The sequence below is a fragment of the Rhagoletis pomonella genome, unplaced genomic scaffold (assembly GCF_013731165.1).
Source record: "Rhagoletis pomonella isolate Grant_MI unplaced genomic scaffold, Rhpom_1.0 Rhpom_scaffold_00009, whole genome shotgun sequence".
NCBI classification, from domain to species: Eukaryota; Metazoa; Arthropoda; class Insecta; order Diptera; family Tephritidae; genus Rhagoletis; species Rhagoletis pomonella.
In genome coordinates, this window is record NW_023458563.1 from 35,822,656 (window position 1) to 35,842,698 (window position 20,043).

General features: G+C 35.9%; 1 protein-coding gene across 3 annotated transcripts in view; it reads left to right on the plus strand.

The window, feature by feature from the left end:
• The window catches only part of LOC118745758 (ankyrin-3), a 282,737-nt gene that overhangs the window by 251,329 nt on the left and 11,365 nt on the right, over positions 1–20,043 (plus strand). For all 3 annotated transcript variants that reach the window (XM_036479408.1, XM_036479409.1, XM_036479411.1), the window contains 5 exons: positions 5,555–5,930; positions 7,669–7,753; positions 7,841–8,065; positions 8,158–10,049; positions 10,102–10,251. In XM_036479408.1, coding sequence (XP_036335301.1) covers positions 5,555–5,930; positions 7,669–7,753; positions 7,841–8,065; positions 8,158–10,049; positions 10,102–10,251 — 2,728 coding nt within the window. The remainder of the gene's footprint in view (positions 1–5,554; positions 5,931–7,668; positions 7,754–7,840; positions 8,066–8,157; positions 10,050–10,101; positions 10,252–20,043) is intronic.

Consider the following 20,043-nt stretch of genomic DNA (forward strand, 5'->3'; position numbering starts at 1 on the left):
TATATAACTTGTAGTTAGCTACAAAAAGCTAGCTTGAAACTACATAGTTGACAAGTAATGCAGGTGTAATGAAGGAGATTGTTTTCTTTAAATGCGTTTGAACAAACGCGTTGAGGACAAATAAAAGGAAGATCGAAATTTCATATTATCATTTTGAAGTTATGTCTGACGGAGTTCGAATATGGGACCACCTACAGCAGTATATGAAAACAAATATGAAATGTATTAAAGTAAATAACAATAAAAAATAAAATAAAAAAAATATATTTTGTTTTTTCTATTGATATTTTATGTCCAAAAGTAGCTAGTTACAAGTTTGTTACATCTAATGCAGAGGTAAACCACCCTTGACTATTTCGCGGCCATCGCCATGGAAATATAGTTAGCTTTCGTCAAAGAAAATATACAGATAATAAGTGACTTTTAGCTCCTTCCTAATCAACTTAAAGTTAGCTTATAGTTAGATACATTTCCTGCAGGGTGTAGAGAACATACAGAGCCATGTGTGTATGTATGTATATTAGGGCGGGTCAATTTGTATGGATCAATTTTTTTCGACATCGTTCCTAGCATATTCGGATTCTTCATACAATTCTAAGAAAAAAATTTCTCCAGACCATAGCACTAGAGTCAATTTCGAGCCTGCGCATTTTTAAAAGAAGATATCTTATATATAAAAGTGAATTTCTTTCCGTTAGTCTCGGTAAGACTCGAAAACGGCTTGACCGATTTGAATATTTTTATTTTTTTGGTTTGCTTTTTATAATATCCGGATGGTTAAAACCAGAAAAAATAGAGAGTTGCCACCTGTTTAAAAATTTCAGTATAAGTAAATTAATGAGATAAATTAGATATTACAATATGGGTGTCAAAAGAAAGAGGTTATGAAGACTTACAGGCGAAAATATTTTTGAGAGGGGTTGCCACCTCTTTCAAAATTTAATTAAATTAAATTGGTAAGATAAATTAAATATTGCAATATGGGTATCAAATTAAAAAGGTTTAAGAAAGCTTACTACTGAAAATATTCTTGAGTCGGGTTGCCACCAATTTCGAAAATTTGTTTCAATTAAGTTAACAAGATAAAGTATGTATTATAATATAGTTGTCAAACGAAAAGTATTTGAAACTTTATTGATTAAGAAATATTTCCTATAGGCCTGCCACCTACCAGAGACTGGCTTGCGTTGAACGCCAACTATTGCATACTCAATACTGCTGCTTTGTATGACTGAGCAGCGCGTTGACTTAGTAGCAGTGATCGGACTTCAAAAAAATTCTGTGTGGTACAATCTGGAAAAAATGTGCTAGATTTCAGAAAAATGTGGTAGATCTCTGGGTTTGGATCAAACTTTTTACAAAAATTAAAAAAATTCTGCAATGGCAAACTTTTTAATTAGACTCTAAAAAAATTTTATTTTAGTATAATAAAGTGCAAGTTGAATTTTCCCGAGTTTTTCACAAAGTTTACACATATGATTTTTATGTGTTTTGGTGTAGAATGAACTATTTTTTTATAAAAAATTATCGGAAATAAAGTAGAAACTTTGCCTACATTACGAAAAATTCACTGTGCCAATACTTTTGTTCGTTACAAAGTAAAAAAAAAACTAACTTTAAAAAACCAAAAAAAAAACAATTTTACAATATTTCAAAATTATTATTCGAATCATAAATTTTTTTATGATTAACAATATATTTATAGTTCTTTTGGTTTTAGATCCGTTTTGCTTTCAATTCGAGGTATCATTTTTCTGCATTCTATTGTCATAGCCATAACTCCCTCTCTATTTTTATCTATCAATCAATTTTATATTTTTTCGGCATTTTTCCTAATTACAAGTAGAGCTTTATAAAACTTTTATAACACCAAATGTTTATCAAGCATAGGATTTTGTGTTATCCGGGCAGGGTTATTAATTTAACCAGAGAATATGTTTTCTTTATTAAGTTTATCCAGTTACCTATCTTAAACTGCTACCTGTACTGTATCAGCGGTTAAAACTTGTAATTTTTTATTTAAAATTTTAGATAAGGAATAAGGGAGTGGATGAAAAATATATAACGCTAAGAACGGCCCATATATATGTATATGAAAGAATACACACATGCGACGACTCTAGCCATTGTGAGTCACTCCTTTAAATTATAGTTTTTTCTTCTTCTTATTGTATTAAAAAAATAACGTTCGTAACACTTTAGTAAATATTCCGTATATTAACTTAGTATATATTAAAGACTAGAAGATGACCCGGTGAACTTCATACTATAATTTATTTGAATTTCACTTTGATAAATTATAACAAATCTTCAAAATTCAATTCAATGAAATCACTAATAGCTGTTATAGCTGATAAAAGATTCCACACCTATGAGATGTGCCACACCCCCTTTTACAAACTCATTTATATACATATATCTTTCTATAAGCACCTACCATAGGTATCTGTGCCTTTCAAATTTCGAGTTCATGTGACGTATAACTCCGAAGTTAGAGCTGATTAAAAATTTTCACTATGGGATGTGCAACCCATCGCCACCCCTCCCCTCCAACCTCTTGGCGAGTCCGCATTTTTTTACCCTATTATAGGTCCAGGAGTCATGGCAATACTCTGGAAAAATTTTATTCGATTCTGTCCATCCGTTAGGCTACAACCTGGCACATACATACATGCATACTTCCACAAATATATAGTAGAATTTGCTTTGAAGCGCCATCTTACGGTTCTTTGAATAAAAAAATAGATATCAGAAATGAATTGTTTATATCACAAAACTCCGGAGCACCAGTTTTATTTAAAAAAAAAAAACATTCGTAACACTTTAGTAAATATTAATCTGATTATTGACTTAGTATTAATTAAAGATATTTTCTTTTAAAATTGCGCAGGCTCGAAATTGATTCTAGAGCTATGGTCTAAAGGACTTTTTTTCTTAGAATTTTATGTAGAATCGAAATCTGCTAGGAACGATGTCGAAAAAAAATTGACCCGCCCTAATGTATATACCTCAGACCTTCTTCTGTTCGCCCATCCATCAGCGCCAGGCACTCAACATTTTAATTCGAGTAGGAAGTAACGTAATTTAAATTTAAAACTAGTTCAATGAATAAATTAAATAGAATTATAATCTGAATTGGCATGAAAAATAATTACGCAGATGCATAGCAAAATATCCAGCTAACCCAAACCAAAAAGAATTTTGGATGAAAATGCATATTTGCAATCATGATACGAGCTTAAAGTAGGAGCAATGCGAAAAAATATATTTGTTAGAAAAGATTTTCATTTTGTCGCAAGTAATTGAATTAATTTTTCCACTTGTGCGGATATATAAAAAGCCAATCTGATTGATGAGCAGTTTTTGAATATATCTGTGGTCAAACATTGCTTTAAATTTTTATACATCTTTTGAAATGTATAAAACAGTTTACCTTAAAATTCGACATAATTTTGTGAGTGTAAAATTTTTCGAGTGCTTAATTTAAAAAGGGATATTTAAAAAGGACCTAGGAGGCGAGCTAAATTATACTTAGGACAAGTAAACATTAAATATGTGTGTCATATCTCAAATAGTTCCAGCTGCGAGGAACTGCGAGTTCAGCTTCTATTCTTCCTTTTATAGACCCATCTCCTGTAAAATTTATTGAATTTTTATTGTAGAGCAAAAAGGAAAAACTCTGATATGTACATAAAATGAAAGATATGCAATATAAAGTGGAGATTAAAGAAGGTTTAGATATTAATGACTCGCCAATCTATTACTCCCAATCAACGTTCAGCCAAAAATGGACGTTTCTCTGGACGGGATCCGTTTTCGATGACAAGAGTCCTGCTTGCCTTAGCTCAGCTTTTGTTGTATAAAATGTAGGTAAAATTTAAAGTTTCAGTGTAAATACAAATCGTGCACATAATTTAATTTGCAGGTATTGTAAATGTTTTCGCTTTGTCATTTTTAAAATGAAGAAATAGGAAATTCTTTAGAAATAAAATAAATGTGCCTGTTCATTTTCTCCAAAATCCATACAATTTAGTACTTGGAGTCAAAAAAGCTGAGTAGGAGGTGAGCGCCGTAATAAGAAGCTCTTTATTATGTTCCAAGTTGGAAAATTTAGGCTTAAACGAGCAGGGCACACCGAATATCATAAAAAAAATTTTTTTTTTAATTGCGCCTGTTTTTCTAGAATTACTGGGCGATAATGTAAACCGATTTTGACGATCTTTCAGATTTAAGCTTTTCTCATTAAAACCAGCATATGCTCTGAAGTTCATCAAAATCGGATAACATTTACTATTTCCGCCCACAAGAGTTGTGGGCGTGGTAGCGCGTTGAATTTTACAATTTTCCACAGTTCATCATTCCTAAGTGCCGAACAGCCCATATACGAAATTTCAGCGAATTTTTAGTACGGTTACTACTTTTGGCCGCAGCTTATATGGGGACGTCCCACTGTGCGGCGTCGCCGCCGCCGCCGATTCTTTTTGAAGTTGACCACGCCGCCACCGCAAGGCCTGTCGGCGTAAACCTCTAGTGTGAACGCACTTGATTTCTATGAAGTAATTTACGATGTAATGTGAACGTGATTTAAAATGCTCCTTTTTCATAGTTCAAACTAGGAATATTACTGAACATGATTATATAGTTTATGTACAGGAATGTTCTTTACATCGTTGTCAAGAACGACAGAATACAAGATTGCGCCCATCAGAGAGGTTTTGTGAGAATAATTTTTGTGTCACGCTGGATCAGTTGTGCGAGAGAAATGTGAAAATTCGAATAAGAATGCCAGAAGAAGCAGAAATTTTGCAAGAAAAACGTAAAAAAGTTGCACAAGAGTGTTGTCATACAAACAGCGATTCTGTCAAATTCACTAAGAGCGGAATAACAGTACAATACCCATATTTGTTCCCTACACCATTGTTTACGTACGTGTTTATAAGTGGAGCAAAATATATACAGACACATTCAAGTACTTTGTACATACATACATGCATATGTATAGGCCTATGCAGATATACATACATATACACGTACGCACCTTTCTGACGTGCACTTGTTTGTATATTTGTACATGTGTATTTATGTTAACACATATTTCTGGAAGGAAATTTTAAATATATACATATGTAGCGCTGCGATTGAAAGTTTCGGTTTTATGCTAAAAATAAGTTCTAGTATGTACATGCGCATTTTCAAAAAAAAAAAAAACAAAAAAACTAAGTAAATAAGGAAATTCAATTGGCACTTAGGTCGAGTGGGATACAGTGACACACCTACTAGTTTCGTTTTTTTTTCATCAAACTCGCGTTTTTACGCCTCTGACACCTCATCGAGTCTTTTGTTTATTATCATTCTTTTTTTGCTCTGTATATATGTATTTTGTATATTTCCTTGAACATAACTGACTCAGCGGTGTATACATACTTTCTCTGATCGCTGGTTCTTTTCTTTACGTACATTTTTTTTAAATGCGCCAGCTAAAATTATGTGAAATATATTTTTATAACAGTGTATTAATTTTATACTACTTCGTCGTTTAACTCCTATAAAATAGAATGGTCAAACTGCTTTGAGCATCGCCAATAATTTAGGATACGTCACTGCTGTGGAAACGCTGAAGGTGGTTACCGAAAAATCAGTTATGAATATCATAACAGGCGTGTTGGAAGAGAAATATAAAGTTGTTGCGCCTGAATTGATGCATGAAACATTTATGTCCGATTCTGAAGACGAAGGTGGTGACGAACACATAGATCATCAACAGTACAAATACATGGCGACTGATGACTTAAAAGCATCCGAGCAGGATCATCAAAACTACGACACGACCAACAATGACGACCACATCGATCATCACCAGCAAAAGCAAGTTCAACAAGTGCATCATACGCAATTGACTGCTGGACGTAACAGTTTTTATAGTGAAAAAGGTAAATAATATGTGTGCTAAATGAGCTCTTCCGGCGTCATATGTAATCTACATACATATGTATCCCTACAAGACGCGACTATCCGAAACTTGAAAGAATTTCTCTTTATATTTATATTTATTAAAAAAAAAACGGCACTAACCTTTTTTATTGTCAAGTTAAAATGCCTTTGTCTCCTAAAAGTTGTTGTAAAATTAATATAGTGTTTTTAATATTTTACGCTTAATCAATATTTTTATTTCATTATGGTAACTCTGTTACTCTCCTTTTTACCTAAAGCCTAATTGAAGATGTTTGATAAAGGAATAGATTTTTAAATCGGATTTCAAATTAAAATTTTGCTTTTTACAAAAGCGCGCTTTATCAGATAACCACGAGATACGGGCTATAATATTTAAACTCTTTGATTTGCAAATGATTTCATGCAAATATCCACTGTGAAGGCATTTTTATCAACGCATCATGAAAGTTTATAAATTCAACTGAAACTGGATTAGCATAACACCCTTATTCCTTTTAACACATGTATGTATATGTACTTAGTACATATGTATACGCTTAGAGTTATTTCCACAAGGCCTTAACTGCAGTTAATGCCTCTTGGAAAAAGAAGATTGCAACTCGAAGGAGGTAATTGCTCATATTTAGTACAAGCAATCGAAAGCAAAAAGTAAGAAATAAACTTTGCTTATCACCCCATGTTAACGTTCCTTGAATTTACCTGAGCTTTTAACTGCAGTTAAGATTTTGGTGGAAATAGGCTATTAAATTGCAACAGAAACGCATCGGCACTGCGTATAATAAATCATTTAAATTTTATCGAAAATTATTTCACAGACCATAACGATTATAAGAAATAAAATTAAATGTTGCTGTATAATTATTACGTTACACTAAAAACTTTTTCATCTTCTCCTAGTAATTAGCTGGGACTTTTATTTTTTCGTCTAACGGGAGGATTATTTTACGATGGAAATCATTTCCGTCTTGAAATAAACGTCCCGAGAGACGAAGAAAAATAAAAGTTCCACATAATTATTATGAGAACACGTAAATGGTTTCCGTCTTGAAATAAACGTCCCGAGAGACGAGAAAAATAAGTGCCATATAAAAATTATGAAACGACGTAAATTCTTTCCGTCTTAAAATAAACGTTTCACGAGACGAAAAAAAATAAAAGTGCCATATAATTGTTAAGAGAAGACGTAAATCATTTCCGTCTTGAAACAAACGTCCCGCGACATGAGAAAAATTAGAATCCTACATAATTATTATGAGAAGACGTATATAACTTCCATCTGAAAATAATCCTCCCGCGAGACGAAAAAAAATATTTCTCATAAATAGGGATTATACAAAGACGAAAATTTACTCTTAAAACAAGGCGACGTTCGTGAGCTCAAATATTAGGATAATAATTATTTTGGGTCTCTGCTCCATATCTATCTATTTCCACTCCATATCTATTTATTAATAAAGTTTTTTCGATTTAAACTGAAAATTCTGTAAATATTTTAAGTATTTTAAGTATTCATTAATGAAATAGTCATATAAATACACTATATGTCGAAAAATAGGCGTTTTTAGTAATCAATGTTATTGAAGCCCGGAAAACTGTGGAACCTTCGGTGTCTGTCAGACTACCACGTCAGTCGCAGAGGGTTTAGCGAAATCCGGTATGGTTTATAAATTCTTCCGCTTAATTGTAATTTTTTCTCTTCCTTTATATTCTGTAAAGTCCATGATTTTTCGGCTTCTTCAAACCAATACCCGATAAAGCAGATCGACAACGTTGCGATAACTCGTCCACCTATTCATCTGGGGTAGGTATACAAAAATATGAATCATCATTTGACAAGCTTGTATTCGCTTATCTCCATACTTTCTGCGTTTGTTTTTGGAAAATGCAGCTTCCTTGTGTCGTTTTTGGTGGATGCACGTGGCGGTTCAATGCGTGGTTGCCGCCACAGCGGCGTTCGTGTAATTGTGCCACCGAAGGCTTGTTCGCAACCAACGCGTATCACGTGCCGTTATGTAAAGCCGCAACGAGTTCATAACCCGCCACCTTTGATGGAAGGTGAAGCTTTGGTTAGCCGGATAATGGAATTATCTCCAGTGGAGGCCAAATTTTTAGGGTAAGATAAGTAATTTTGGGTTTGGGAAATGCTTAAAATTTTTTATATTACGTACTATGCCTTAATACGCTTCATTAAATTATTATTTTCAGTCCAGTTGTGTTAGAGGTGCCGCATTTCGGTTCTTTGCGTGATAAGGAACGTGAAATCATAATTTTGCGCTCCGACAATGGAGATAGTTGGCGAGAGCATACTTTATACGATAGTGATGAGGCAATGCTAGATGTTTTGCACGATACCTTCAATGGTGGCCTTAATCCGTTGGAAGACTTACACACTAATCGCATAGTACGCGTTTTGACGCGCAATTTTCCCCATTTCTTTGCTGTAGTATCCCGTATTCGTCAGGAGGTGCATGCTATTGGCCCTGAAGGTGGCACCGTCTCGTCACAAGCGGTGCCGCAAGTGCAGGCCATTTTTCCGCCACATGCACTCACAAAGAAGATTCGTGTCGGTCTTCAGGCACAGCCAGTTGATCTGAACGGTTGCTGCAAGCTTCTCGGCCAGGGTGTGGCCGTGTCGCCGGTAGTTACCGTTGAGCCACGCCGTCGCAAATTTCATAAAGCCATTACGCTTAGTATACCAGCACCAAGGGCATCCACGCAAGGCATGGTAAATTCACCATACACGGGTAATGCTCCGACGCTGCGCCTTTTGTGCTCAATAACCGGGGGGCAAAATCGCGCCGTCTGGGAAGATGTTACTGGCTCAACGCCTTTCGCTTTTGTAAAGGATAGTGTCACATTCACGACAACAGTGTCTGCACGTTTTTGGCTAATGGACTGTCGCAATATCGCCGATGCCAGCCGTATGGCCACCGAACTATATGCATATATGACTCAAGTTCCATTTATGGTGAAATTTGTTATTTTTGCCAAACGAATTTCCACGACAGAAGCCAAGCTTTCCGTCTTCTGTATGACTGACGATAAAGAAGATAAAACTTTGGAGCAACAAGAGTATTTCACTGAGATAGCGAAGAGCCGAGATGTTGAAGTACTCGAAGACCAAGATATTTATTTGGAATTTGCAGGCAATTTGGTACCAGTGCTAAAATCAGGCGAGCAGTTTAATCTTAAATTTCATGCTTTCCGTGAGAACCGACTGTCCTTCATTGTGCATGTCAAAGATCAGGAGGAGCCTTATGGTCGTATAAGCTTTATGAGCGAACGAAAAATGGGCATAAGTGAACCACCACAACAACCCATTTGTGTATTAAACATATCATTAGAAGGATGTGACATTGTCGAAAACGCAAACTTTTTGGATGGCAGTCAAAAATGTTTGAACAATATAAAAATCGACCGTGGTCTTAATTATAGGGATTTGTTAAATGCTGGTTTTAAGTCAACAGCAGTGAAGCCCATTATTGCAGCAGAAGCAGTAGTAGATGACAAAGAGTCGGAAATTGTTCAGGTGGCTACATTGCAACTTCAGCCGGATGGCGGCGACATTATCCACAGAGCCGATATTCGTTTATCGGACATATGTAACATGATCGAAGGCGACTGGATGCGCTTGGCCAAAGAATTGGGTGTACCCGAGACCGATATCGAGATTATTAATGCGGAATACAACGAGCGGCCGTCTCAAAAGGCTATGGTGATGCTACGTCTTTCGCTTCGTCAACAAGGACCCACGGCAACGAGCAACACCTTAGAACGTGCACTACACAATATAAATAGAAGTGACATTGTCAAGAGATGCATATTTAATATAGAACCTGTAAAAGATGACTTGGAGAGAAGCATGGCCAAAACTCAGCTGGACGAATCTGAGTTTAATGAGCTAGGAATACACTTAAATAAAAGCGCTGAAATGCTGTATGATGAGAGTAAAAAAGCCCCAACAGCTACCAATGATAGCTCTGTCTTGCATGATTCTCTTCTGAGGGGAGTACAAAGAACTGAAATTGAAATTGAGGAAAGCAATGAAAATTGCAATTTAGTGGCAGCTGCAGTAGATAATAACGTGTATACAAGAAGTAAGTTGTATAAAATTCTCTAGTTCCCTTAAATTGATCTGTATTTTTACAGAACATGCAGCAACCACTAAAACGCCGCCACCCACGCCAAATGATATTTCGCAATTTCACACAAGTTGCGATTTAGACAACATTCGGCGAATCGCTGAAGAGCATACGCAACAAGTATTAGACGAAGCGCAGAGCAACATCGAAAATGATGGTGAGAATATATATCCCACGTTTAATAACACAGAGATGTAAAATTTACGTTTTTTGAGATTTTTAATACAATTAATAAGCTTGATAAGAAGAATATGTTCAGCCTAAAGGTGGGATTATGCATACTTCGCATTACTTCGCACAACTTCTTAAACGTAACGCAACTTTACAAAACTTAAGGCTGATTATGCTTCGCATGCAACCAAATTTATTAGTACTATCAACGTTATGCATCGACGCAATAGGGTTATTCACGGTGTGTGAGCAAAAACAGCTGATTTGTGGTTTCTTTAGGTAAATAGATTTGTTTATAGAAAAATTAATTTAAGTGGTTTTAAGGTGGTATAGTCCAAATTAAATCGACACTCAATTTCTTTGCAGTTTGACATAATTTTCAATACAATATCTGTAAAAATATGTAAATAAAATACGTATGTTTTATTAAGAAAATACGTAATAACTATATGTATTCAACGATATATTTACCAGAAAGAGCATAAAAATACCTTTCATTTGATATGTTAATTTTATATAGCTAGGTTTAAGGGCTAAGGTTAAATGCCAACTGCGAAATAAAATAACTGTATTGATATTTTAATATAAAATGAAAATTTTGAATAAAAAATAGCGCGATATTTTCTTCCAAATGTTCGCCTGCAGAGCTTTTTTTCTTTTAAGATATAAAATCATATTTTAGTATTTAGTGATATTACCAAAGGTTTTTTATTATAAATCATATATTTAAAGGTGTTTTTGCTCTTTCTTATCTTGTGCATATCTTTTAATATAGTGAGTTGCGTATTTTTTTAAGAAAAACAAATTCTTATTAAAAAAAATGCCATAATTTATATATACATGTAATATACGCATATTAAATCAAAATACCTTTACCTTTCCAACCATATCAATATTTTGAAAATTGGTTCAAAATTTTTCGAAATATAAGCTTTTGAAAATATTGAAAATTCCACGAATTCCGCTCCTATGAATTTGCACAAAAGAGAATAGGGGTATTCTCGAAGTCTTGCACGATGCACGGATTGCACGAAATGCAAAAATACTATTCCAAATTTCGAAGAGTACGAGAGCACCCCAGCGAAATTATGTATCAGATACAAAAACAAGAGACAGCAAAAAGAAATGAAGTGAGCGAGATGAGAGAAATGAGAGAAATATGTAGCAATTCCAACAACAAAACAACTAGCACAGGGTCGCATTTATCATGCTATGCTATTTTGCAATATACATGGTTTCGACGTTGCATATTTTGCAGCGATAGGAAATATTGTTTCCCATGTATTTTGTTGTTTTGTGTTTGCAAGTTATGCAATCCGTGCTACTTGCAATGGCTTTGCGAGATTTGGAGAATACCCCTAATGTATTCCATTAAAATCATGGCCCGCCGGCCATGTTCACTTTTAGTGTTTTTAGCTCAACGGGCCCTATTCTCTACTTGTTCCCAAAATTACATTCATAGAGTTGTGAAATCCCCTAATATGCTTTCCATGCATCTCTGTAAAAATATTGCTATTGGTACCACTGCAATTCAAATGCAACTTAAGAAAACGTGAGGCAAAATCTAAACTCAACGTATCGCTAATTTTTTACAAGTTCTGCTAATTTCTGGGTAATGGAGTACATACAAATTGCATTCAACAGATTTTCACCTGACAGTTTGGAGTTTATGCGAAGTTGTGCGAAGTATGCATAATCAGACCAGAATAGATGACTAAATTTCCCAAAAATGGCGAATGCTTTGATTTTGTTTTCCCAAAAAATTTAACTTTTTAAATAATTTTGTATATTACACTGTGCGACAGCTCAAATCGGTATTGAGTAAAACCAATTGCAAGTGATAGCTTTAGATGTCAATAATAGGTTTGTATAGTAACAAATAGTCAGTACTAATTTGTACTGGAACCTGCAAACTTTTACTGGAAAAGTGTATAATAACCCAAAAAATTTGCAAGGGAGCCCTGAATCGAGAGCGTAATACCACGGGATAGCTGCAAATTCTTGCAAGTGAAATTTTTACTAGCAGAAATTAGCCAGCAAAAGAAGAAGACAGATCAATGTCAAAAGCGGCCATTAGTTAGTTGGATTGGTTAAGCGTAAACAAAAGTAAAATGAGTGGAAATCAAAATATTAATGATGTACTGGACTGTTTATGTGCTTGTGTGTAAAGCAAAGAGTTTAAAACTGATTTATAACAGGTCTATTCTGCACGTTACCGAAGATTTTGTAACCGGAAAATTGTATTACCAAAAAATATTACCAGTTCTTGTCACCGCAATTCCAGATACGTTTGTAATGCAGTTAAAATATTCAGCAATTCAGCTATAAAGAATTGTGCAAATCCTGGCGTTGCATATTTCACGGGGTAATAATTTGTTACCAGCTTATGAGATGGTAACAAAATTTACCGGTTACAAGAGTACACAGAATGCGAAAAGGGTTTAAAAATTGACAGAACTTTATTTACCGTTTACAAACTTTTTATTACCAGTGCAGATTAGACCTGTATATAGTAAAATGTTAACAGTAGAATGTCAAAACAGTGCAACAACTGTTCACTTGAAAGTTTTTACTAGTTTTGTGTTCAACCTTATCTGCTAGTTTAACTTCTCAGTTTTACGCTCTATTTTGCTTTTACGCTCTCGCTGCACTTTTTTACTGGAGAAGTTACTATACACACCTAATTCTACGTTAATAGCTTTTCGGAGTTTAACTCAAATAAGGAATATATCCTTAGTTGAATCCTTGCACACAATTTATTGTTTAATTGGTATTTGGATACGAAGAATTTGTTTATCATAAGCTTTGCGCTAGATGGTGCTGCAGGCTGATTTTATTGAGTTTTTTTTTCAAATAAATACTAAAATTAGAGGTCTCTATTCAAAGAAATTCAGTCGCGATTTGAAATTTAGATTATTAATATCACAAACACCAATTTTAAACACCACAATCAAAACCTAAGCAGAAATTAATTTAATTAATTGGTACAGTGAAATAGCAAAACGGTGGCTATTTGTGGTAAGGTCCATAAATCGTTTTGATTATTGCTGAGATGTTAAAAATAGATTTGCCGGTCTCGAGGGGTTGTGGAATCGCCGCCATTTTGGAAAGGTTGTACGCTAGCCGACAGTACTTGGGGCAATGACAAAGAAACGTTGCTAGCAACATACAAGGCAATAGGCCGGCCGGTTTTAAACTACGCAGCACCAGTGTGGTCGCCGGGGACTAGTAGGCCGCAGTGGATGAAGCTACAGACAGTACAGAACACCGCACTCAGGACTGCGACTGGATGCCTCCTGATGTCGCCAGAACAGCACCTTCATAGCGAGGTAAGAATGCTCCCAATCAAGGAGCATAACAATGCTCTGCAAGCAGTTTCTGACTGGGAGCCACAGATGTGGCCACCCAAACAGACAGCTGCGTGCAGAGAAGCCCTCACCTAGGCACGTCAGGAGGCATCTATACGAACTGACGAACGAAGTCCAGAGCTTCATCAAGCAGCCTCTGGACCCGTCAGCTTACCGACTGGCCCTGAACGGCATTCATAGGGAGTCAGTCTCGAGTTATGTAGACTCTAGACCTGTGAATGCCGTTCTAGGCACACAACCACCGGACATAGACGTGACGGAGCCTCATCTGCCTCGCGAGACAAGAACCACAATAGCCCAAACTTCGCTCTGGCTACTGCAGCAGGTTAAACTCATACCTGAGCAGACTGATTGCGGATGTGCCAAATGAGTGTCCGACATGCGGAGAGACCCCTCATGACTCGAAACATCTCTTCGCATGCCCGGAAAACCCGACAACCCTAACGGCTTTGTCCCTGTGGACCGACCCGGTGGAGGCTGCACGCTTCCTAGGGCTGTCGTTAGTGGAACTTGACGACAACGACTGAGATATCAACCGATCTGGGCGGGGTTGTTGTAGCCGCTACAACAACAACAACAAAGAAGGTTGTAAACGTTTTTCGCAATTTACATCGATACCGTTAATTTTTTTTCGAAAAATTCATAGACTTGTTTGTCGGCCGAAAAAAAATCTAAATTTTTTGTTTACGACTATTTTTCTAACGTCATTATTTTGAATGTTAATAAAAATTTAGTGATGGATTTTATTTTTTTAACTTTTCGAGAGTGGATTGTCCTAAAACAGTTAATTGTTGGAAACTATTCCCTTCTAATCTCAATTCGAGAATATTATGCATAAAATATTCGAGTAGGCCATGCGCGCTGTACGGAATATGGCGCTGTGCGATTAAGGTGATATTTTTTGCCGCCAGTGCACATACACTGCCGCTGTGATGTAGTGGTAAGCAGTGCGCGCTTCCACTCCGCAGGGCCTGGGTTCAAGCCCTGGTCAAAGCAACAACGCAAAAAAATGTAGAAAAAGGGGTCTTCTCTTAGCAGCGGTCGCCCCTCGGTAGGCAATGGCAAACCTCCGAGTGTATTTCTGCCATGAAAAACAGCTTCTCATAAAAATACAATCGCCGTTCGAAGTCGGCGTAAAACTGTAGGTCCCTCCGCTTTGTGTGACAACATCGGGGCGCACGCCACAAATCGGAGGAGAAGCTCGGCCAAACACTAACATATTTGTCGGCGCCAATCTAGTCCTTGCAAAAAATGGGACTAATCCGGGATGACTCCGGGAGCAATCGCAAAGGAGCATGCGACTATTACCACTTTTGATCTCTTTATATGGAATTAACTGAATGCCCAATTGTACCCGATGAGTAGTAGTAGTAGTAGTAGTATCAACTCAAAATTTTTTCGACAAAGGTTCTGATAGTTGCTTAATTGGAGTCTTCTAAATTCAATGGCGTCCTCAGTTTTTCCCGATTGGCTCCACTTTTGGAGATAGCGGTACTTGAAACTTTGCTTAAATTTTAACTATTATATAAAAAAACTCAGTTTTGAAGATATTTTACTAAAATTTTGCACACGCTAGTATTTTAATATTTCCTTCACTATCCTAAAATCATCGAAATCCGTTCACCATAACATCTGGCTCCAAAACAACTGATTGTGCAGAGACGTTGGCTTGCGTTATAACTCCTCCAATCAAGCAGGTAAAAATTTAGTATAGGTTCACTTTAACATATAGCATGCATAAAAGTTATTATTCAGATATGAAGTTAGAGTTATAGCGCAAAAACACATATCTGAGTAATAAGTTGTATTGGAGCTACATGTTAAAGTGAACCTATTTCGATAATTTTAAGGAATAATTAACGTAATATTAAAAAAAAAGTAATTAAAAAATTGTAGTAAAATAACTTAAATACTGAGAGAGTTATTTATAAAATAGTTAAAATTCAATCAAATTTTCAAGTACTGTTATCTCGAAAACCGGAGCCAATCTGGTTCAACTTTCAAAATCTTTGCTCAAAACTTACAACTTGAACAGCGTAATTTGAACCCAGCTTATTCTTTTGTTTTCTATTTCATGTTTATTCCTCATCTAACTTTTGAAGCACTTGAAAATGAATTACACCTATATTAGTCGATTTATTAAGAGATTACGAATAAAATTATATATAAAACATAGGTGTGCTCACAAATTTAAAAATTATTATTTTTTTTTTGGAAAGTGTACCTATTTTTTAGATTTGCCCATATAGTTTAAGAAGGGACATCAAGGAAACGTTGTCTACACCAACTTCTCTCAAATGCATTTGATACAGTCACTCACAACAATTTATTGCGTAAGCTAGAGTGTTTAGGTATACACTCTACATTTCTGGGCTGGGTTAGCTCATATCTGTCCAATAGATTTTCTTTTGTTGAAATCGAGAATACAAGATCATATGCCTTTGGAGCCCACTTCTGGGGCTGGATTCTGTAACTGTGAGTTTTCAAGTGTACACTGAAAATCGTGTACACTGTCACTTTGCGATTCAGCAAGTGTGAGAATGAGTTTTAACTGTCAAAACTGTGTACACTTCCGTTTCAAGAAACTCACAGCATTTTGTTCGGTGAGTTTTGCTTTTCCAGTTGCTGACTTTCAAATAAAATAATCGAAAAAATGGAAATGAAAGCAAGAAAAGTTTCAAATGAACAAAAAAAGTTATTTAATAGAATATATGGAAAATAATATTGGGTTTGCGAATGATAGGTAAGTGAAATATTGATAAAAATGTGTTTTATTTATACAAATTCGTATGTTCTAGATTTGAATCGGTTGATGGTGCACATTTAAGGGCTCAGAAGTGGGGTGATCTTGCTGCGACCCTTAACAGCTTAGGAGGTGCTGTAAAAGATGCTGCTAAATGGAGCAAGTATTGGTCAGACCAAAAGTAAGTAAGTAATTATAAATTTTATAACGTCTTCAAATGTTTTGTTTTCTACAGAAGTCATGTCAGAGAGAGGGAGGTGCTGTGAAGGTCAACGCTGGAGAAAAGTGGACGCAATGGACTTGGACGTTTAAAGGAAGCGTCCGATTTCGAAAAAAGGGTGCTTCAACTCATGGCCCCAGTAGTCATCACAGGAAACGACAACGTTCCTGATATGCTAAATGTGACGGTAATATGAATATTTTAAGACTAATGTACTAAAAAACCACATATCGTTACCTAATTATGGAAAGACCCTAACTAATTTTACTTTGTACCGGTGCATAACTAACCAATTAATTGATTGAATTAAAAAAAAAACTCTACATCAATAAGATAGTTTCAGAGTTTAAAATAAACCAGTGTTATCAAGGAATACGAAACTAAAGAACTTAAGTTTTGATAAGTACGCTGCAAAGAAACAAAAACATTAGAAAGGACCTTTTTATATTAAGGAAGCAATGTGTAGTTTGTAACCAAATGTTTTTTTAACTTTAGCAACCAGAAATGGAGCTTGAGTTTATAGAGAGTGAGAGTGAGGCAATCAATACCGGGCAGGTATTACCCTTAGCGGAGCCGCAAACACCACTTCCACTCCCAAGGCCACCATCTCCTCCTCATCGATCATCGTCGATCAGGAAAAAGAGAACCGGCTCAAATTAATTTTAAGGTGAATATTTAGAAATAAAGCAAAAGAAACTAATTGAGGAAAACAACATGTTGCGAAAAGAAAAAAAAGAAATGGAGAAGGAGAAGCTTAGAGCTGAAATAGAATGGAGGAATAAAAAATATGAATTAGAATTAAGAAGAATAAAAATTATGGGGATGCAAACCACATCTCTGCAATAAAAAAAATATTAATAAGGAATTAATAATAATGTACACCGGTCAAAAAAAGTAATCGAGAAATTATATTATTTCAAATATTCAATATATTTTTTATGTAAAATATGTTTCGATAATTTCTGTTTAAATTATAGTTCATTCTATATACCAATCAAAGTGTTAAACTTTGTCCAAAATTGGGAAATTTGTTGAACTTTTTCAGAATTTTGCATAAGGTTTGAAGCATTGATTCACATGGTTTTCGTTATAGAATGAACTATATTTTAAACAAAAATTAACAATAAATATTTAACATAAAAAACATTGTAAATATTGTATAAAATATCACTTGTCAATTAATTTTTTTTACCGGTGTACAGTGAGTCATACTCAGAATTAAACAGTGAGGTTTCTACAATAATATTGCAAATGTTTTTTAATTCTGAATTCCTTTTCCGTTAATTTTTTATAAAGTATAGCTCACTAACTAACAAAAAACAAATGAGGAAAAATCAACAAAATTTCATCAATATTGCTTACTTTTAAATTAGAATTTCTAGGAAAAAATTTGGTGTACAGACCTGTAGCCCATTAAATTTTAATAAAATAAAGTGCAAGTTCGAAGCCGCTAAAAATCGCGTTGATTTTTGATACTTTTTTCCTGGCGGTGCTCTTATTTTCTTATATGTATATAAAAAATTTTCCAGCAAAATTGAGCAGGCAAACGTTTTTTAATTTTTCCTAATTTTTGCACAAAAATGCAATTTAGATTAATATGTTTTTTGTTAGATAGTGAGCTATACTTTATAAAAAATTTACGGAAAAGGAATTGGGAATGAAAAAACCTTGGCAATATTATTGTAAAAACCTCACTGTTTAATTTGATTATGACTCAGTGTACATATCTATCAATAATAAACATGCTACAGGTCTATTCTGCGCTGGTAATAAAAAGTTTGTAACCGGTAAATAAAGTTCCTGTAAATTTTTAAACCCTTTTCGCATTCTGTGTACTCTTGTAGCCGGTAAATTTTGTTACCATCTCATAAGCTGGTAACAAAGTATTGCCCCGTGAAATATGCAATGCCAGAATTTGCACATTTGATTCATAGCTGAATCGCTGAAAATTTTTACTGCATTACCAACGTTCATAGAATCGAGGAATAAAATTTGTTTTAAATGGGTCATATATTAAAAAGGTCACAACATATTGATAAGTTTTGACTATTTACTTTTTCAAATTAATTTTAATATTTTTTTTTATAAAAATATATTTATTCTTTAACAAACCCCGTATAAAGTTGAGTAAGTAAGCTAAGTTTAAAACTTAATGCAAATAAATAAATTTTGAAAAAATCAAGCTTTTTAATTCGATTTCTTATAACAATTTTGAGTACGCAGTTTTGTATCTCATTCGATTCTAGTATAATAAGGTAGAAGTTTGAAGTAACTACGACTTACCGTTAACTTTTAGCATTTTTTTATGGGTGTTGCGCATTTTCTTGCATATAATGAGTCATCCCATTTTTTATATAGAATATAATGAGCAACAAAAATCCACAAATATACGGTCCCAGTAGCGAAAATGGTCACCGGTAAAATCGTCACTAATGAGGATTTAGTGACATGTTGTTGTTGTTGTTGTAGCGGCTACAACAACCCCGCCCAGATCGGTTGGTATCTCAGTCCTTGTCGTCAAGTTCCACTAACGGCAACCCTAGGAAGCGTGCAGCTTCTGTGGGATCTGTCCACAGGGACAAGGCCGTTAGGGTTGTCGGGTTTTCCGGGCATGCGAAGAGATGGTTCGAGTCATGTGGGGTCTCTCCGCATGCCGGACATTCGTTCGGCACATCCCCATTCAGCCTACTCAGGTAGGAGTTTAACCTGCTGCAGTAGCCGGAGCGAAGTTGAGCAAGTGTAATGCGTGTCTCCCGAGGCAGATGAAGCTCTGTCTCGTCAATGTCCGGGGGTGGTATGCCTAGAACGGCATTCACAGGTCTAGAGTCTACATAACTCGAGACTGAGTCCCTGTGAATGCCGTTCAGGGCCTGTCTATACGCTGTCGGGTCCAGAGGTTGCTTAATGAACCTCTGGACTTCGTCCGTCAGTTCATATAGATGCCTCCTGACGTGCCTAGGCGAGGGCTCCTCTGCAAGCAGCTGTCTGTTTGGGTGGCCACTTCTGTGGCTCCCGAGCAGGAACTGCTTGCAGAGCATTATGTTGTGCTCCTTAACTGGGAGCATTTGCGCCTCGCCGTGCAAGTGATGTTCTGGCGACATTAGGAGGCATCCCGTCGCTGTCCTAAGTGCCGTATTTTGTCCCGTCTGTAGCTTCGTCCACTGCGTCCTACTAGTCCCTGGTGACCACACTGGCGCTGCGTAGTTCAAAACCGGCCGGCCTATTGCCTTGTATGTTGCCAGCAACGTGTCTTTGTCTTTGCCCCAAGTACTGCCGGCTAGCGACTTGAGGACCTTGTTGCGGCTCTGTACTTTATTGACAATAGCGGTTGAGTGCGCAGAGAAGGAGAGCAGGCTGTCGAATGTTACTCCGAGTATTTTGGGGTTATTCACCGTCGGAATTGGTGTGTCATCGACGTGAATCCCCAGCGGTAGCCTGACCTCCTTC